The 20,460-nt window shown below is 37.1% G+C and overlaps 1 protein-coding gene across 38 annotated transcripts in view; it reads left to right on the top strand.

Moving 5' to 3' along the window:
• Positions 1-20,460, top strand: part of LOC129368050 (ankyrin-3-like) — a 128,202-nt gene that overhangs the window by 52,360 nt on the left and 55,382 nt on the right. For 30 of the 38 annotated variants that reach the window (XM_055042850.1, XM_055042844.1, XM_055042860.1 and 27 more), the window contains exons 2-14: positions 3,665-3,766; positions 4,055-4,153; positions 6,230-6,328; positions 8,509-8,607; positions 12,386-12,571; positions 13,473-13,496; positions 14,837-14,935; positions 15,946-16,044; positions 16,475-16,573; positions 16,677-16,874; positions 17,509-17,607; positions 18,938-19,036; positions 19,349-19,447. In XM_055042850.1, the coding sequence (XP_054898825.1) occupies positions 3,665-3,766; positions 4,055-4,153; positions 6,230-6,328; positions 8,509-8,607; positions 12,386-12,571; positions 13,473-13,496; positions 14,837-14,935; positions 15,946-16,044; positions 16,475-16,573; positions 16,677-16,874; positions 17,509-17,607; positions 18,938-19,036; positions 19,349-19,447 (1,401 nt within the window). The remainder of the gene's footprint in view (positions 1-3,664; positions 3,767-4,054; positions 4,154-6,229; positions 6,329-8,508; positions 8,608-12,385; positions 12,572-13,472; positions 13,497-14,836; positions 14,936-15,945; positions 16,045-16,474; positions 16,574-16,676; positions 16,875-17,508; positions 17,608-18,937; positions 19,037-19,348; positions 19,448-20,460) is intronic. The other 8 variants (XM_055042855.1, XM_055042854.1, XM_055042837.1 and 5 more) reach the window with 1 other exon arrangement.

The following is a 20,460-nucleotide window of genomic DNA, read 5'->3' as shown; positions in this document are numbered from 1 at the left end:
CAGACATGGTTGCCAGGACAATTTGGTCTTTTTTCTAATTCATTGGAACCATGGTGGACTGATTAACACCTATTAAGTGGTTTTCAGAAACAAGAATTTTTTGAGTTACTTGGAATTTTATTCTAATCCACAAAAGGCTTTCAATTATACATATAGGTTGAAATAAATACTCAGTCCTCACTCATTTTTTTTGTCCAATGACCTTTGACAGCTATGAAAGATACCTCAAACTTTTTCTAGCCACCTAATAAAATTTTTGCCATATTTCCAGCTGGCTATTTGAACACTTTTCTTTGCTGAATTGTTAGAGTTCAAATAAACTGATTGATTTTCTGGCACTTGTGTGACTTTTAATCATAGGCCACACAATTTTAATAGGCTTGATGTAAGAGCTATTCCAGAAACAAAAAGTTAGCTGGCTTTCTTGATTCTTGATGTTTGGGTTTATTACCATCAAATTTCAACCATTGGGCTTCAGGAGGAGCCCAGATCTGAGACATCTTCAGTTGTAGTAATTATGCATAAAAGTGGGGTCCCTCAGAGTTAACCAACTAAATTAAATAAATTCCATCAGTTATGTCAAAAATAGTGGTCAAACATTCAGTCAAAATTATTCCAGGAGCATTTTCATAGTTACAAAGCTGTGTGGTTTCTTTGCGACCCAAGGAAAGACATTTGTGTCTACCGTTCAATCCAGCTAGCTTTCTTTCACCTTTTGACCTAAAATTTAAGTTAAGATCTATAATTGAAATGCAGCTGTTTACATCAATCAAGTGAACAAGTTATGTACTTGTTGTTTTCAGAAACTTGGCACAAAGATTTTATTTTATTTTTTTAACAAGCAGGACAAATCGACTTTTTAGTTACAATCTTCAGCCTACAAAGCCTCATGTTTACTTTTACACAAGATGAAAAATGTGTGTCAGTCTAGTTTAATCAACGACGATGAATGCATGGCTTTCCTAATGGCTGGAGTAGTTTTTATGAGGGTGGATATGTGAGCTGGGCCTCTGATTATACTCTGTACTCTACATGCCGCCAAGTCACATCTCATTTGAAAAGATTTGGCAATCTGCCTCGCAACCTCTGTCAGGGTTTCAGGAATCCAAGAATATAACACCATCCTGAGATATTCTGCTTTCGTACAACAGTGACAGAAAGAGCTGTATGTAAACCTCGTGAATCTGTGAAAGCAGAGACATGCGCAGGCATTTCATACATGTTATCAGATATTACATATCAAAAGCAGTGTTTGTCGAGTCTAAATTTGAGTTATGTTGTCCAGAATTAGAGCTGGTTTGTTTTTATACTAAATGGGTTTTAAAAGAATGATGAATGGATGTTGAGACAAAAAAATAAAGCAACAAAATACCAGGTTTCGGAGTGGTTGTGACTCACACTGATGTTTGTCACAAAGAAAGCAAACCAATCCTTTCACACTTTTTGCTGAAGATTTAATACATTCACTGAAAAAGTTCATCAGTCAGAGTCAGGATCCAGGTGCAAAAGAGTTGAATCTGGATGGGGCTAAAGGTGTAAAAAGGGTTCACTTCACCAGACAGACTGGATGTTTACACATCTAAGACACACAGACACATCTGCAGGTCTGGTTGTTTAGGTGGTGTCTTTATATATGTTATTGCAGTTTCAGTCAATACACTTGTAAATTATTGTTTTATTTTTATTTTCTACAATACTAAAAAAAAAAAAAAAAAAAAAAAAAAATCAGGAACATTTCTCAGACAGTTTATCACTGCGGAAAGCTGTTTTGATTATGGATGTCGACAAAACTGAACTGTAATTTCCAATGAGACAAACCCTGAACTGCAGTTTTGGGATGTGTATTAAGGACCCATTTGCTCAGAAGTTTGTACACTTGCAGTTGTGTTAGTGAGTCTGATGTCATAGCCTCTGGCGATCCCCCCTCCCTCCTGTCTCCACACTTTGTGAATGTGCAGCGATGATGTGAGATAAGAACCATTCAGCGAGTGGGAAATGAGCTCAGCAACCAGCTTTAGCCAATAATCTGCCTGCAATAACGTAGATTACAGTGCAGATGGCATTGATGCGTGTGTTACAGGACAAGTCAAGAAATCACATAATACTAGTGTCATAAGTTCTTGGTTTGTTTTGCTTGTTTGTACATTTTCAAATATGTCAAAATGATTGAAACAAATTGAGTTGAAATGGACAGAGGCTTTTTCTTTTTAAACCTTACTCATTTTAGTTTTATATTAATCTTCAGTTGTATTAGAAAATTGTTTTGTGAACTTGATTAAAAGTAAACTTTTTTTTGAAGGAGTCTGCATAAGACTGATGTGACAATGTCATAAACATGACTGGACCTCTCATGAACATGAAGGAGTCTCCATGAATTTCTATGGCCATGTCATAAAGTGTAATTCAGTAAATAACACTTTTAGAGTAACACTGCATTAAAAGTATCAACTTTATGTCTCTTAACATAGATATTTTGTTTCTTAGGCCCACTTCTGGAAAAAACGAGCAGCAACATCGTCAAAGAAAATGTTTTGGGAAAAGCAGAAGCGATGTGGCAATTTTTTTATTTCAAATGTTCATCTAAATACATTTCCATCTAAAAATAACTGGAGTAGTTGGCAGTTGGTGCTAAAACAAGAACTGGATAAGGGGTATGTGGAGAATGTGCACATCTCACTCCATGGGTGTGGTGGCCTGAAGCTCAGCTCAGCATTGCAGTCATAAGATCAGACACACACAGCCTGACTATTGATATCAACTACCTGGTTCTTAGTTTCTGTTTCAGTGGTGCACAACACTGCTGTCTTGCTTTTACCAGTCCAATAATGCCATAAAATTCTCACACATAGCATCACACACGAAGGAGTATATTTATTTCTCTGCTTATGTGAGCTGGAAGCTGTGACAAAATAATTAAATTAGCTCTGCTGCTCGCCTGCTGTAGAGGGTGCATCTAGAAGAGGCTGAGATTAGAAAAACACGCTGGTAATAAAACCACCACACTGTTTATTATTCAACAGGTTTTTATTTTTGTTTGTTTTGTTTTTATCAATTGACAGTTGCCATAATTCATGTGAGTTGTCAACACTGGCCTTAAAAGCCTTTCACAGAAAATAAACCTTTTTACAATCATATTTGTGTCATGTGAAGAAAAGTGTGTTGGTTCGAACAAAACCGTGATCCAAGACATGGTAAATGTCTCAACCGTTTGGCTTGCTTGCTGGCTGGTTATTCTTGGCTCATTGCAGCACAATTTAATCCAACAGAGATGTTGAAAACCATGTATTCTATCATGAATTTATCCTTCTCGCCAAAAACCTCCCACACAAACCATTGAACCTATTCTGGCTTACATGCAGCCTCTCTGATATCATCACCCTGATGTTAACCTCTTTTTTGATTTGATGTTTAACATACAAGCCTTGAGGGATTTACTGAAGGCATGTTCAAGTGCAGGGGTGATAAAGATGTTATGAGGCATACTGTACATCAGTGAGCCATTGTTTCCAACTTAAGTGCTCTAGAAATTGTTTAGATTGCTTTGATGTTTATTAAGTTTTACCAAGGAGGGTTTTTTTGGGGGTTTTTTTTGCCATACATCTACTTAACGTGGGTTGCCAAGATAATGAACCCTCTGCTTCCTCTATTTCCTCTCTTTCTGCAGACGGATGTTAACGCTTGTTATCTGCGCGCAGCTCGGGCCGGAAACCTTGAGAAAGCTTTGGATTACCTGAAGAATGGAGTCGACATTAACATTTGCAATCAGGTAAGCGTATCCTACTGAAAACCAGGAAAGGTAAAGAAAAAGAAAAGTGTTGCAGGACACTTGTAGTCTGGAACTGCTATTCTGGTCAGGAAGGTATTCCTGACCAGACCTTAATCCACTGCAACCTTAATGGACCTGCGTATATCAGCGTCAATATTTCATCATAAAAAATTGTGCAGATCGACAGGGATGTGTAGACTCTTTTTCTGTTAGTCTTGTCAAACCTTTTTCTTAGTTTGGATTTCACTCTTCCTTACTGCCATCTTGTCTTCCCTCTTTTCCATACAGAATGGTTTAAATGCTCTCCATCTGGCCTCAAAGGAGGGCCATGTGGAGGTGGTGGCTGAACTCATTAAGCAGGGTGCCAACGTGGATGCAGCTACTAAGGTGGGAAGCACCCAGTGGTCACATAAACACAGACAGTACATCACACAAAACAACAGCAGTCTGCTAAATCTGCACTTTCCCAAAGTCACATTGCTTTAATGGCATCTTAGGAGAGGAATCGTTGTGTGTTGGGGGGCACGATCAATTCATATTTGTTTTAGGAATATTGACACTATTCCACTGCATTAAGCATTTCTTGGCTATAAGGTACGGCAATTTTATTTATTTAGCACATTTTCAGCAACAAGAGAATACAAAGTGCTTTACATGAATTAAAAAGGAAATACAAACAATATAACAAACCAAAGGAAAGAGCAAAAGAAGAAAGAAATCTAATAATGTGGATAATCCGTTCCAGATCAGAGTTGCTAGGGTAGTTTTTCTGGATTCTAAGTTTGTTCTAATCCCTGTTCTGAGTTGTTAAAGTAAAAGTGAGAAGGTATCATCTGGACTTTCTAAGTATCTTCAAATATTTTAATAGTAAGAAGTATCACAATTTATAAGTAGTAATAAAAACTAAGTGTTCCTGTTCTCAAAGAAGTTTTCCCGAATTCTAAGTTTGTTCAAATTCCTTTCCTGGGAAGCAAAAATAGGAGTCTCTCTGCATAACAATATAGAAAAAGTAATCTAAAAAGTAAAGTCAGTAATTTCTGGGCTTTCTAAGTGTATTCTAAATCTGTAAAAGTAGTGAGTACTCCACAATTCCTAAGTAAAAATAAAAACTAAATGGTTGTATACATTATGGTGCATTTAAGTGCTTCCAGGAAAGAATACTGTTTTAATGTTGCCCATTAGGTGTAAAATTAACACCGTTTTACAGATCTTCAGATGCTTTGGCTGCTTGCTCAACCTAATAGTGAAAATGCTAAAAAGAATCACTGATTACCATTTTCATTTGGTGAGGAAAAGTTAACCACACCTTAAATTTTTGTTAACTTTAAAGCCCAACATTTTCCAGATGTCTGCTGGAGCAGAGACACATCTAAAACATAGAGGGCCTGAAGACCAGAATTCAGAACAACTGCATTATAGTACATTGTGGTCTCACACACACTTACTATTATTATTACATACAATATCAACATCAAATTTTGGCCTATTTCTGTGCTGCAGTGAGTAAGATTGAGTTTTTCTGAGCACCAGTGGCAGCAGGAGTGACAGAATGGCAACAGCTGCTGCTTTATGTAGCTTTCAGACATGAAACAGGTGCATCCATTTAAACACTTAGTGTGCGTGTGCATGCGAATGTGTGTTGTAACAACACATTTATCAACATGTACGTACATCTGATTGTTGTGATTATTGTTTCTCTCATTGCATAAGTTCTAATTCTGTTTTTGTGATTTTTCTTTAAATTAAATTTTTTTATGTTTATTTTGTTAAGAACACTCTAAATATTAATAGTTTGCCACAAGTTAAGATAATGTCAAGATACCACATTATGTTTCATTTCTTTTTTTTCTAACAGTCAAATGTGAAGGTGAACATGTTGTTTTACATGACAGTGTTCACGGTTGGTTCACCCAGCCAGCTTAATACCACAGTGTTTTACAGAGTTTGCATTCAAACACATTTTTAAAATGTGTCAATATTAGAGACTAAATCCTGCTTTCTCCACTGGAATGCAAAGAGAAACTTTTATCAAAGCCTTTTTTGAAAGAAAAAGAGTATATAAACTGTTTTTTAGAGTTTATGTACTGAGCTTCACAGTAAATAAATTACTGAAGATGGTTGATCATTCCCTCTTTCTAAGTTTATTTGAAGCAAAAGCAATAAAGCAGCTGCTTTGTCTGATTTCCCTTCATACCTGAAACATCTTGCAGCCTTTAAAGATTAAAGATCTGGAGAACATTAGAACCTTCTTCTGGGTTAGAGGCAATATGAGTTCAGTTTCAGGGTTTAATTAATATTAAATTGTCATGAAGGTATAACCAACTGATTCTAAAGCTCTTTTATTTTCCTCTTTGCATTGAGAGCGAATCCACTGTGTCTGGATGTTAGTAGCCGTCTGCAGTTCTCTTGCCACAGCCCACACTTTGGCAGTCATCTTTGTTTCCTGCTTGTTTGTTCAAACAGAAGGGGAACACCGCCCTGCACATCGCGTCCCTCGCTGGGCAGAGTGAAGTGGTGAAGGAGCTCGTCACAAATGGTGCAAACGTCAACGCACAATCTCAGGTACGACACACGCACGCACGCGCGCCCACAGTGCAGAGTGTAGTGGTGTATGCGCAGCCGTACAGATGAATGTGAGTGCAAGCTGCTGTACACAAAGCATCCATCTGGGGCTGTGCATGTGAGCTGTGTCAGCAGTTTTGCTGTGCAGCCTGGCCTATATTCAATAGTCAACACACACGTTTACACACGCACACAGTGGGCTCTGTGACCAGAGGACCCATAATAATGTCAATGTCAAAACCTTGGCAGAAGCTGCTGAGAGTAGGAAAATACAATAAGTTGTTACTGATATGTGTAAGGCTGCACTGAAACTCCAGCTAGGCTCTTCAGCAATCATAAATTTCATTTTGCTGGAGCCTCAGTGATGGGGGAGGGGAAGCTTTATTATGACATTCAGTAAATCAGGAAGCATGGAAATGGATGAGTACCAAAAGCTGAAAATGTTGAACAGCAAAGAGTATTTGTTTATTGATAAATTTTAATAAATGAAAACCTGGATGTATGTGGAGTTTAGTCCTTTCTATGTCCTATTATTGTGCCCATGAAATGGTTTCTGTTAACTAAATGTTAGTGGAAGTGATTCTGTTGATCTACATGAGAATCTTTTCCATGATTGATGAACACAATCAAGACGAGTGAGAAAGGGGATTGTTCAGACACTGAGAGTCCTGTGCTTACCTTGCAGAAAATCTCTGTGGCTCTTTTGCTATTTCAAACAGTTTTTCAATTCTGGCTCCACTGCAGTGCTGCAGCCGAAGGATTTCAATTCATCCATCAGACCGCATCTTGTAGGAGTGCTGAAATCACAGCAATTTACAGCTGATTGATTTAGATACAACATAAAATCTCTTCAAATAAATATTCAGCCAGCGAAAATAGGAGTTTGATTGTTGTAGACATTAACCTCATAAAAACATGGATTCATAAAACAGGGAATAATAGAGTGAAATCCTCCAGGTTATTATTGAAAAACATATCTGTAGACATGAAACCTATAGCAAGTGATTGTCTACTGTTGCTTTGTGCTCAAACAGCAACTTGATGCAATCTGCTGGGTTTTCTTGGATAGAAATTTGTGTCTTTTTTTTTTTACTAATTTGAATAATAGACTGAGCTTAATTCGTTTTATCTAGGATCAATTGGAATGTAACTGAATTGATATAACTTCTTTTGTAAAATCCCTCGAGACAATTATTATTATTTTGTTTATAAATAAACTGACTGAATTGAAAACTCAGAACAGAGTTGATGTCGGCAGAAGCTCCATTTGTGTCTTTCGTGTTCAAGAAAAACACAACTGAACGGATGATTGCTAGTAGCACTGTCTATTAGAGGAGTACTCAAACAGTACTTATACAACAACAAAATAAACATTTATTTTGTTGTTGTTTTTTTATAGGCCCAGAGTGTTTCAACCATTGAGCCTATAAAGTAGGATTCAATATGCTTTCATGCACATTCTAGACTCAAATGAAAAAAAAATAGGAAAAAAAACAATCACTGATCAAGATCACTTTAAAGATTACAGAGGAGTCTGACTGATAGCAGTTCTATCTCCTCTTAAAATTTTTGCGAATTTTGAAAGGAAAACAAGTTGAAAAAGCTACAAAAGGCTGACTAATAAGTGATGTATTTGGTGCTGTGTACATCTTTTAAAGTGTCATGTTGCAACCTCTCAAAAACAAACACATACTCCACAGTAACCTCAGCAGCAGGCCAGGTTTTATCTCCACTGTTATCAGGTGTGAGGTATGTGTGGAGGCGACAGTATGCATATCATGAGAGAGCTACTGCAGTTCTCTCTGCTTTAAAAACATCCAGCTTTTGCTGTTTCTGGGTGGGACGTGGGTGATTAACTTTGAAATATAGTGCTTTACGCAATTTATATTCAAAGATCAGACAAAAGGTGTTTCAATCTTTTTTATCATGAAAATGAGACAATAACGCTGGAATGCAAGCATAATTGCTGCCTGCAGCATGGATTGATGTGAATTTTAAATTTTGGTGCATACCAAAATCAAACCCACGGCTTGCGGATCAAATCCACCCTACAGGTCATTAAGTTAACTTAATGTTAATGTCACAGGGCTGTGAGTTAAACGGGCTTAGATTGAAACTCTGGTGTGTATTTGATGTCATTGTTTCTGTAAAACAGCATTATTTTGTGCTTTTGTTCCCAGAATGGCTTTACTCCACTGTACATGGCAGCGCAGGAGAATCACTTGGAAGTGGTGCAGTTTTTACTCGACAACGGCTCCAGTCAGAGCATCGCTACAGAGGTAAGAAAAACACACACACACACACACACACACACACACACAAGTGCAGGCAATAAAAGTACTTATAAAACATGTTTGCATAGACCCACACAACTCTTGACCCATCTCTAGCAACTAGACATTGCTCCATCACTGAACTGACTCACCTGGAATTAAACTCAAACTTTATCACAAAAAAGTATCTCTGGCAAATGGATGCCATTAACGAGTGGGTCATTTAGGAGATGTTGGAAATTATGATTCAGAATGTGGGTTTCAGGGAGATTAATGAGTAAAGGAGAAATTTGAGCACAGTGTGACAATGACTTTTGATAAGAGTGACCTTGGCTTGCTTAAGCTGCCTATACGGGGAGAAATCAGTGACGTTGTGAGGCTGACGTGAGCAAGCAGAGCGCTGTGAATGAGCCATCTGCAGCCTGACAAAAAGCTGGCATCTTTGCATGACTACGACAAACACACTGTCCTATTGGGGCACAGGTGATGTTTACTAGCAACTGGTAGCCACCAGTAAGCACTAGGTCTAATTATTATCCCATCCTGAAAACGAAAGACTGTTGGCAAAGATGCTTTATTTATTTTCCAAAAAATGCATGTAAACATAAACAAAGAAGAAAAAAAAAAAAACATTCCCGAACATCAGAAACAGTCTTAGTTGTCAATCGTAAAAAAAATAACTAGATTAATTACTCAAAGATTCCATAATTTCACTTTTAAAATCTGTAACTCCTAGAAGCATGAAAATTAACATTAATCCACTCATACTGAATGTTTTGGGAAAAATCTGCAGTGGGTCACCATCTTGAGCTCTGAGAAGAAGAGGAGAAGAAGAGGGTTAAATTTGAAAACAAACAAAAACATTTTAGGTTACATGACTTTCATGTCACATTTGGAAGTTTAATTAACTAGTTTTTCACCGATCTCTATGCAAGGATTACATTTTATAAATGTTTTAATTGACATAAATTGTTATTCTTAGATATTACAAAAAAACAAAAACTGTTTTGTTTGATGCATGTTTATGTTGGCTGGAATATCAAATTAAAAATGCTCAATTTTACAAATCCACCTTATTATATTTTTAAAACAGGATAGCTAACTAAGACTTATTCCTATTTATTTTAAAATTTTTTTAGACATTGAAAAAAACTCCACAATTAGCTTCAAATGGCACACACAACAAAATAAATGTGTTGGAAATCTTTAATTGCAGTATGAATTAGGTCATATTCTGTACCTTTGCTAACTTTCTCTACAAACCATAAGCTGGTTAAAAAAATTGCACTCAAGCACAAGATAAAACAAATTTCTAATTTTAAACTATGAGACATGTTTGTTGTTAGCAGTTTCAGCCAAATATGGAAGAACTGCTGCATTAACCAGAGACCTTTTGTTTCTGAGGGCCTTATATAGCAGAAGAACAGATATATATCATGCTCCAGGGCTTACTTCTAAACCATCTGTTAATTTATTTTGTCTTTTTAAACAAATATATTCTCTGTGTCCAGTAAAACATGTAGCTGCCGACTGATTGACGTAAAAGATCTGCATCTTTTTTACAAAAACGTTGCTGGAAGCTTCCATGATGAAGATCTACTCCTCTGTTCTCTGAACACATTTTAAACTGCCCATGTACCTTTTTTGGAAATCCTGTGTTGTATTCTCAGAGCTTTGTCCTTGACATTTCCACAAACCGCTCCATCACACCTCATCCCATGTTTCCCTCCTCTTCCCTCCTTCATTTGTCTCAATCGTTTCCTCTTTGGTCTGCATCTGTCTCATCCTCAGTCTGTTTTCCCCTCCCCTAACCTTCTTCTCCTGCCTCCTCCAGTGGGACATAGAGTGAATAATTCATGCAACCAAACATATCTATGTTGATGCCTCTGTGAGGCAACTCGGTATGTTTAATAATTCAGATTCAAATTTTTCAGGGGAGCCTGAGAAATAAAAAATTTTCTAGTATCTTTTTTTTTCTTTTTTGCCTTTTCTATAAATGTAATATTTAGTTTACATTTGTCTTCTGAGTTAGTGTCCCATTTACATGACAAAACATCTTGTCTATGATTAAGTCTAATCAGTATTGTTTTAGCAAAACAAAATAATGCTGTGTCACTGCAATCTTTAAAGAAGATAAAGATCAACTTCCCTTTCATGTTTTGTTTCTACATCTTTTGTCTTTCAGGGTATTTTTAGAGTATTAAATAGGCTACATGAATCCATAATAAGGCAGATTAAACATGAGATGTTTCCTGCAGTGTTTCTCACCACTTTTGAAATCCTCAAAAAGGCTAAATTTATGCATTTGAATATATTTGTGTTCCCTCGGGTGCGGCTGTGTCTGTGGATCAGGCTGTGAATGTGTGTGTACATGCTTGCGTGTGTTTGTTTGTGTAGATGCTCACCTTTGTTCAGGTTTGTGTAGGATGTCTTTGATATTTGGGTGTGTAATGATGCTGAGTTGGTGTTGTCCTGAGGGTCTGTGCCCTAAGTAAAAATACATTTATTTATCGCACAAGCAGAAACTTATTTAAACTGATAACCCATTCTGCTGCTCGTTTGCCTTGCCTGGATTTGTCACATGACCGAGGAGAATCATTGCATTTCAGTTTGTGTGTTTGTAGGTTCATCTCCACTCCTCATTTGAAGTCCATTAGCAGTTCTATTCCCTTTCAATTTTGTCCTACAGCGAGACGCCGAACCGCTATTGAAGCACTTATCTGTAGGACTGAATTGCCTAACATGCTAAGTGGTTATTAGATCGCTTTGTGCTTTCAGACAAATTTCATCTGCATGATTTGAGATTAGCATCCTGCTAACCTTATTGCAAGTGTCTGCATCTGTTGGGCATAAACATCTGACTAAGACAGTTTTGCAAAAGCAAAAAGCCATGGTAGCCTTTCTGAAGATGCCAATTGTTCCTTTAGTAACTTGTGTCAGAGTTCAAACCTACCTTTCGACTTGCACTATTGTTTTATTGTTTGCTAGTTGGTGAGAGCTATAATTCCATATCAAACTAAATGTTAATTTAAGGTGAAATGCTACTAAAACTCAAGATGTCACTTTCCAGCTGTTCACCTTAAAATGACCTTAAAACTCTAAGTCTACATTGACCATCCCTATTGCTTTTATATATATATATATATATATATATATATATATATATATATATATATATATATATATATATATATATATATATATATATATATATATATGTATGTGTGTGTGTGTGTGTGTTTTTCACACATGGTCCTTGCATGTTTTAGGCATTTCACTGCTTCAACACACATGTTTTCAATTGATGGCTGATTAACAAACTTTTTCTGAATTACAATCATTTGAAGGTGGTGGGTTAAAGCAAGGAAACATCTGAAACATTCAGCTTGGGGTCCCTTGAGGACCATGGTTGGGAAACTCTGCTGAATATCACTTCGTAGCACAAAACATCAGTTCTTAGGTGTCACTAGTAGCCACCGTAATGTTAAAAATGCTAAGTTTGTGTAAACTAAATGCTACTTGCACAAATGGCATAAATTGTTAGTTGTTGCCAACTGATAATATTCATAAGCCAACAAACTAGATAGTCATTGGATAGTTACTAAATATGCCATCAGCAGCATGCACAATTGAAGGGTAATGCTAATGCTTTGATATTGATATAAACTTTCTGATTGAGTAAGAACTAAAAAAAAATAATAATTCTTTGATATGTTGTCATGTACTTTCCGCCTTTCAACAAAAGTCACTGATGTCTTCTTGAACTGTTTCTGCTGACTTACAGGATGGTTTTACTCCACTGGCGGTGGCGCTACAGCAGGGCCATGACCAGGTGGTTTCCCTCCTACTGGAAAACGACACCAAGGGGAAGGTCCGACTCCCAGCGCTGCACATCGCTGCCCGGAAAGACGACACCAAGGCCGCCGCCCTCCTCCTGCAGAATGACCACAATGCAGATGTTGAGTCAAAGGTATGGTCTCTTAGCCCTGAGAAGCAACAAAAGCTCCTGCGCTATTTCATTGTCAGAGAGCGGGTTTGGGATTCATGACGGGTTTTCTTTTTCAAAACCTGTACTTCTGAACCTTCGTTACCATCAACCCATTATATTTGCGATGAAGATCTGCAAGATTTAAGAGCAATACAACATTCTTTTAAATTTAGAAATGTCGTCAATATGTTCAGCTTTGAAGGTAATAATTTACTGAATGAGTCATCAGATACTGAATCATCTGAAAACTTCCACATTTTGTTTGCAAGTAATCCTTGATTTTATTCCCAGTTTTTAAAATATCTATTTTCTTTTGGTAGTGTTTGACACATAAGGTCATTTCTTTTTACTTGTATTTGGTGTTATTTTTATTTATTTATTTTTTGCTCATCTCACTTGTCGGAAACAAGAATTGAACTTATAATTCCCCCATTGCAATATGAAATCAATGGGGACCATAGTTTAGTAGACAAATAACAATCAGAGGCTTATTAAGAAAAGATTGCAGACTGGTATTTAAAATATTAACAATCTAAAAAAATGTTAAGAAACATATAAAGTGGTAGAAGTCATTACTGCTCACGTTATGTAAACATTTCTAGTGCACATAATGATGAAACGTACAGCAGACAACACAAGGCAGAGTTTCAGTTCATCTTCCTGTTGTGTGTGCTGCTGTGACTCCCGTTTATTTCTTTTCATTATTTACAACCGCATCGCCCCATATCCATCTGAGAGCTTGGTGCAACCATGTCGGCGTTGCTGTTGTACTTGTTGTGGTGCACTAACCACCCCATTCTCTCTTCCTGTGCAACCTTTCCCCCTTGATTTGTTCCTGTTTTCTTACCCCTCCGTTCCCCACCTCTTCCTTTTTCCCTTCTAGATGATGGTGAATAGAACAACAGAGGTACATCTTCTTTTCTTCTTCCTCTTTCTCCTCTTTTCATTTGTCATTCACGCTCTCCACTGCAAAGCCTTCTGTCTGCTAGCATGAATGCTAAATGCTGGCATGAATGCTTTTGCACCTCACCTCTGTGCCTGTGTTTTTTAAGCCCGCATCACATTTAGATGTTCCTTTTGTATGTATGCAGTAACAGTTTTGTTTTGTTATTTTAGATGGTATTAGGTATTCCAGTAGAGTTCCAAAGCTTTGTAAATGACAAAGTATGTTTTGTCACAAATCACAGTTCTCTTTTGCCCCATTTTTGTCCATAAATTACAGAACATTTGAGGCTTGAGATAAGACTTGGGGGTTAGGATTAAAGGTCAGACACCTGTTTGATCTCCTGCCACACTTATCAGTAAACAGAAGATGTGTACAAAAACGAAAGCAGTGAGGCATTCTGATCAAAAACAGGTCAGGTTTAAGTTCGGTATGATTTGCTGTTCTTGAGCGTGCGATCATCAGATTGCCATCTCTACTTGTTATGCAATGTCATTTTAAATTTTTAATTAAATTTGTCAGAAATATTTATTTTGATAATCTGATGTAATTTCTTTCAATCATTGCTAATTATACTTAAAAAAAATACAAAAACATGTCACGTTTGGTCTGATTCTTTGAAAGGTTAAATATAAACATCAATTTGTATTGAGGTATTTTAATTCAAGCCGGGGTTTAGCTCAAACATTTTGGTTTTCTGAATAGAGCCTATTTTGGATTCAAAGCAGGGTTTTAATGACTAGATTTGGGTCAAAATGCATGTTTACCTGCATGTGCTATTTCTTTATTTCCTCTCAGATTAAAGCATGTCATTAGCAAACAGAAACAACTTTTCAATAAAAATTGACAGCAAAGCTGGCATACTTTGCTTAGTTTTCAGTTAACTGCAGCATTAGATGTACTACTTTGTATAGATAAAACTTATAATTTCTTAAAAAGATAAAACTCCTATTTAGTTAAATATTAACTCTTTGCTCAACATTTATGAAAACTCCACTGTTGTAAAATGAGTTAAATGAGTCGTATCCTGTGGTGCTGGTTTGCCTTAAATTACATTGATGTTTTCAATGACCAAAGAGAGTAATTTTGCCATAAAAGTAGAATTTTGCTCTGGTTTGATAGCATGTTTGATCTCTACTCAGTTTTTTTTTATTCTTTTCACCTGCATTTGGCCAGCCAGTGCTAAAATACACTGTCTCATTTTGCTTTGCTTTTGGCTCACCTTGTAACAGATTTTGGTTAGTCCTCACTGCCTTTTAAATTCATTTTTTTTTTGCACCTCTTTTATGTCTCATCCTTCTCAGAGCGGGTTCACTCCACTTCACATTGCGGCTCACTACGGCAACATCAATGTGGCAACACTACTGCTCAACAGAGGGGCAGCTGTGGACTTCAAGGCAAGGGTAAGTGCCAAGGTGCAACAAATGCTCCATCAACAACTCCTGCGTTTGATTCTGCAGCTGCTTTGTCACTCAGTGGGGGAAAACACACAGATACTTGGATCTCTTTTGATTTTGTACCAGAGGGTGAGGAGTGAATGCTAGTGGTTTCCACTGTGAAGGTAGTCATTTTCTCCCTTCTATGTCCAATAGAACAATCCCTTTCAACACTGTTCTGTTCACACTTTTTGGACTTTACTCACATTTTATCAGTTCTTATAAATTTTGAAGACAATTACTTGTCATGATTTTAATTAAGGGGTATCAAGGCAAAGATGGTTGAATACACATTAAATGCTCACTGTTCTGATTAGAAAATATTGGACATATTTGAAAATCATTATAAAATACATAAAGGTGTGTGGCTGTAATGTAACCAAATGTTAAAAACTTCAAAGGGTACGAATACATTTGCGTTGTGCCATAACATGCTCTGATCGCCAGTGAGAAAACAAAAAAAAAGTTGATTTTTGGGATTTTTACTACACAATGCTTTACACATTTTGTTTTGAAGGAGGACTTTATGACCAAAGCATGTTATTATATAAATGAAGCTGACTCAACCTGTAGTGTGTTCATAATCAGTCTCAAATATTTATGCTATCTCCTCTTTCCTTAAGTGCATCTGCTGGCTTAGATGGGTTTTTTTCCCCTTCAATTTAAATCAACAGTATATTTACTTGATTCTGTCAAATTATTGGAAAAAACAAGTTAAAAGGAGGCGTTAAAATATTCTCCTCTAGGGGGTGGTGTTTAGTCATTTGCCTTCAATACTGGCTGAGGGAGAGCTTTGCTCGTTGACAAAAAGTCTGTTTTGATTTATGTTTGCTAATTTATCAGTTACAAGTAAAAGTGTAACCAGTAGTATTCACTTAATTTCGTCTTGTACTTCTGCTTTGATCCTAACCATCTCAATGAGAAAACTGTTGATCAGTGGGACTGAACGACTGAATGTGGCCTTATTCTTTTTGCAGAATGACATAACACCTCTGCATGTAGCATCCAAACGGGGAAACACAAACATGGTACGACTACTGCTGGAGAGGGGGGCCAGAATTGATGCAAGGACCAAGGTACCGGCACATGCACAAACTCCCACACACACACACACACACACACACACACACACACACACACACACACACACACACACACACGCGGTGACATTTCAACAACGCTGGTGTTCTGAGAGGCTCAGAAAGAGGTCAGCAAATCTGAAGAATTTATAGACAGTGGCCATTTTTACATTTTCCCTCCACTTTCTCCAATGCATTAGTATCTCTGTGATCTGACCGTTACTATACTCACCAAAGAGCTCAATCTCTGTCTTCTTTCATAATAAAACCTGCTTTATCACAACTTGTCCTGTACGTTAGAGCTGAATGGCTGGTCAGTGGAATAATTTTAGCAACCAGTATTGCTGTGCTGTTCTGTCATTGAAAAAGGCTTTTGATGGTGATAAAAAGTAGAAAAAGCTGATCCTGCTGGTTGTTGCTTTTGCAGGATGGCCTGACTCCTCTTCACTGCGGAGCCAGAAGTGGCCATGAGCAGGTGGTGGAGATGTTGCTGAACAGAGGAGCTCCAATAATGTCGAAGACCAAGGTACATCATCAGTTTTTGTGCTACCCTGACACCATCATGTATTCCAATTCATTCTAACACTATCAGTTTTAGAGACAGACCTCTCCTCTACTTCTCTCTCCAGAATGGTTTGTCTCCTCTTCACATGGCGACACAGGGTGACCACCTGAACTGCGTCCAGCTGCTGCTGCACCACGAGGTGCCTGTGGACGACGTAACCAATGACTACCTGACAGCTCTGCATGTGGCCGCGCACTGCGGTCACTACAAGGTGGCGAAGGTCATTTTGGACAAGAAGGCCAATCCCAATGCTAAGGCACTGGTGAGGAGAAATGATTGAATCAAAGATGGAAAAAAACATACTTTTCAGTTATTCATGATAGATGAGAAAACACAAAAATGTAATTTTGTTATCCAAAAATGTAAAGGAGATAATTAAATTTGGGACATCAGGGAGAGAACAGGACAAAGAGCATGATGGAAAATATATCACCAACCTCTATTCTGTCGTAAGACCAGGATCTGGGCTCCATAATGGAAAAAGTCTGGGTGTGGTTAAAGCACAGGGACTTTATGACTGGAGAGAATGAGGAGGGAAAAAAGAAACGGGTTGGAAAATGAAGTCATTCGGCTGAGCCAGAAACCTCAAAGAAACAGAAGAAGGGGAGGAGAGACTGTACAAGTTGGAGAGAAAAAAGTGAGCTGTAGGGAAAAGGATCTATTTTGGTGCATAGTGGGCTTGATTATTTCAACATATTTTTCAGGTTCTGAGGCAGAAGCATAGAAAAAAAAGTTAAAGGAAAGAAAAAAAGTTTTCTCTTTGTTTAAGTTTTTATCTGATAATCAAGATTTATCATCCTCCAAAACTGCAGGATCTTGAAGGAGAAACACAAAGACTTTCCGGACAATTTTTATACTTCTTGAATGCATTTATTTTCCCTTTTGTAATGTCTTAGAATGGTTTTACTCCCCTCCACATCGCCTGTAAGAAAAACAGACTGAAAGTGATGGAGCTCCTTCTGAAGCATGGGGCGTCTATCCAGGCAGTCACAGAGGTAAGAGAGTGTGTGTGTCGTTCGTGTGTGTGGAATATTCATTTTCCTTGAAGGAACAGCTTTTATATATCTGTACTCTTTGTGCCATAATGAGTTATAAAAGCCAACCTAGTCATCTAACATCTTTTCAAAGTAGCGGAAGCTGCTTTGATTGATCAAAATGTAACTATTTGGGGTATATAACATTAACAAACATTTAAGATTTCCATAATCTGTGACATGTACATGTTGCTCGAGAAAATGAAACAAAAGGGAAAAGACAAAAAGTAATGCACTTTGCTCTATTGTTTGCACATATTTTGCGTACACATTGCGCTCTGTTTGGGGTGAGTGGTTGTCTTGCAATCTAGAAACTCGGGGCTCAATAACATGTTCTTGTCTCCAAGTTGTCGGCCAATCTTTGTTGTGTAGATGTTTCTTGTTCGTAGGTAGCGACAGCCTTAGGTTTTATTGCTCCTTTCTCTTTAAGGGTTGACCTAAGTAGATCGGATTGCTTTAATCAGTTAAAACTAAACATCTTCATTCATGTTTATGCAGCCATATTTAAAACATGATGCAAATCATTCACTTACTAATGAGAATGAAGAACAATACAGGGATATTGATTGTGATATGCATTTTGCTCTCATTTTTGCACATAATTTGGGTAGACACTGTCTACATTTATTTCTGTATTTAGAATAGTTCTAAGAGCTTATCATACTGAGGTTTGCAACCCAATCTAAGCTCCTTGTTTCTAGATCTTAATGCACATAGGTAAACACTCCTGTAATTAAGCTATTTATTTGCTCAAAGCAGAAATCTTTGTTGTTAAAATCCACCTATGTAACAAGGACTATTTTTATTGATCAAACTTGTAACATTACGGTAAAAAGCATGTTGAAGCAACTACCGGGTAAACCCATCATGCTGCAGTTTATGTAAAAGACTACTCTGATGTATGACATTTTCTACATTCATTGAATGCAAATTAACTTATTTTTGCTAGTGTCAAGAAAACCGTCATTGGTCCAGAAAATAACTTTCCTGATATCCATTCAGATGATCACTACATTTATTTTTTTTTAGAATTTAGAGATAATAAGAACGATGTGTATTAGTCAATAAATCTCCACTTGTTCCCCTTCCTCAATTTTAGAATTCAGGTAATTTCATTCCTTTTTAACTTTAAACTAAGTTACCAATAAGCTTAAATTTTCCAGAAATTATGAATTCATATTATATGAACCACCCAAGGGGTTTTCAAAGATTGAATATTCATTTGTTTCTTTGCAGCATAAGGTGTTTGTCATTTCTGTCCTTTTTCTTTTGTATATTCCTCTGTCTACAGTCTGGTCTGACGCCGATCCACGTCGCAGCATTTATGGGACATGAAAACATCGTCCACCAGCTGATCAACCATGGGGCTTCACCTAACATAAACAATGTGGTGAGTTCAGAACGTTCTCGATTGTGTCATACTTTCCCTCTAAGGTTTGTTGGCTCCAAAAGAATGTGTTGACAAGTTGAAAGGATGATGAAATATATAAGCATTTTGTATGATTTTTTTATTTTTTTAAGTTTAACTCATCAATGTCAACTAGTCTTGTTCTGTTTGTTGCAAGGTTAACAGAAAAAAATAATAAAGCCGCGTCATCTTACTGCATAGAAACCAAAGGCTTCTTCTCCATGGCTTTTTAGCTGAATAAAAGTGACTCTTGTTGTACATGCCTTTTATCTTTTGGATGTTTGTGTGTTTCAGAGAGGGGAAACGGCGCTCCACATGGCAGCAAGGGCTGGACAGTCTGATGTGGTCCGATATCTGATTCAGAACGGAGCACAAGTTGATGCCAAGGCTAAAGTAGGCTGTCACTGCTAGTGACTTCATTTATCTTATTTATTTGTTTATGTTTTACATCTGTTTTTAGTATTTTAATAACACAGCCAACGAGACACATAAAGTTATCTTTATTTTTTATTTTTTTATCTAATCATATTTACTGGAGAACTCCAGCTCCACACTAATAAGAAATTCACAAACTCTTTAATAACATCTGATGATGAGGTAGTTTTAGAATTGACATTCTAGTTAGTGTGTTGCTGTGTTTTTCTTTTCTTTTCCTTCTTTAAAATTACCACTAGTTTTCAGTAGAGTCTGTGAGATGCAAGTGGCTCTCTTCTTAGAAAATGCAGAGCTATTTACTCTGCTCTTTAATTTACCTAAATGTACATAAATACAGGCATATTCTGTCCTAAATGCATCAACAATAACTTAATTAAAAGTGAGCAAAGTATTTCAATGCAGAAATACTTCATTTACCCAGTGGAGCTATTGTAGGAGCAAATCTGTTTTCTATCTGCTCTCAGAATTGGAAGCACTTGCACAGCACTATCCACATTTACCTGCTGCAAAGATCTTTAAGACTCACTGAAGTGGCGTAAACTGCTTTTAGTGGCTAAATAAGAAGGTTTTTCAGGCATTTTACACACTAGACAAATCAGTTGCATATTCATGAAAACACTTAACAGAAGGGGCCAGTCCACAAAGCCGTCCAGGTCCTTTAATTTCTGTACTGCATTTACATAGCAGGCCGCACAATTACAAAACCATGAAGTCAAGCAAACGCAAGAAGTTGCATTGTTTTTAAAACAGGCTTCAGTTTTCTTTACTGAAGTAACACTCTAATGGTGACCAAAGTAAACAAAAGCTGAAATGGTTTTATGAACTCTAGAAATTTATTGTAATAAATTATCTCATAGACATATCTCATCCTAGAAAAACAAAAGGCTTCCTGAGATCACTGTAAATGAAGTCATTTACAGTGATCACATTCTACTATTGACATGTAAAGTAAATAGAAACAGGGTGCTTGC

Source organism: Poeciliopsis prolifica, unplaced genomic scaffold, assembly GCF_027474105.1.
Source record: "Poeciliopsis prolifica strain line A6 unplaced genomic scaffold, Auburn_PproV2 SCAFFOLD018, whole genome shotgun sequence".
NCBI lineage: Eukaryota > Metazoa > Chordata > Actinopteri > Cyprinodontiformes > Poeciliidae > Poeciliopsis > Poeciliopsis prolifica.
This window is presented reverse-complemented; position numbering and strand designations above follow the sequence as displayed.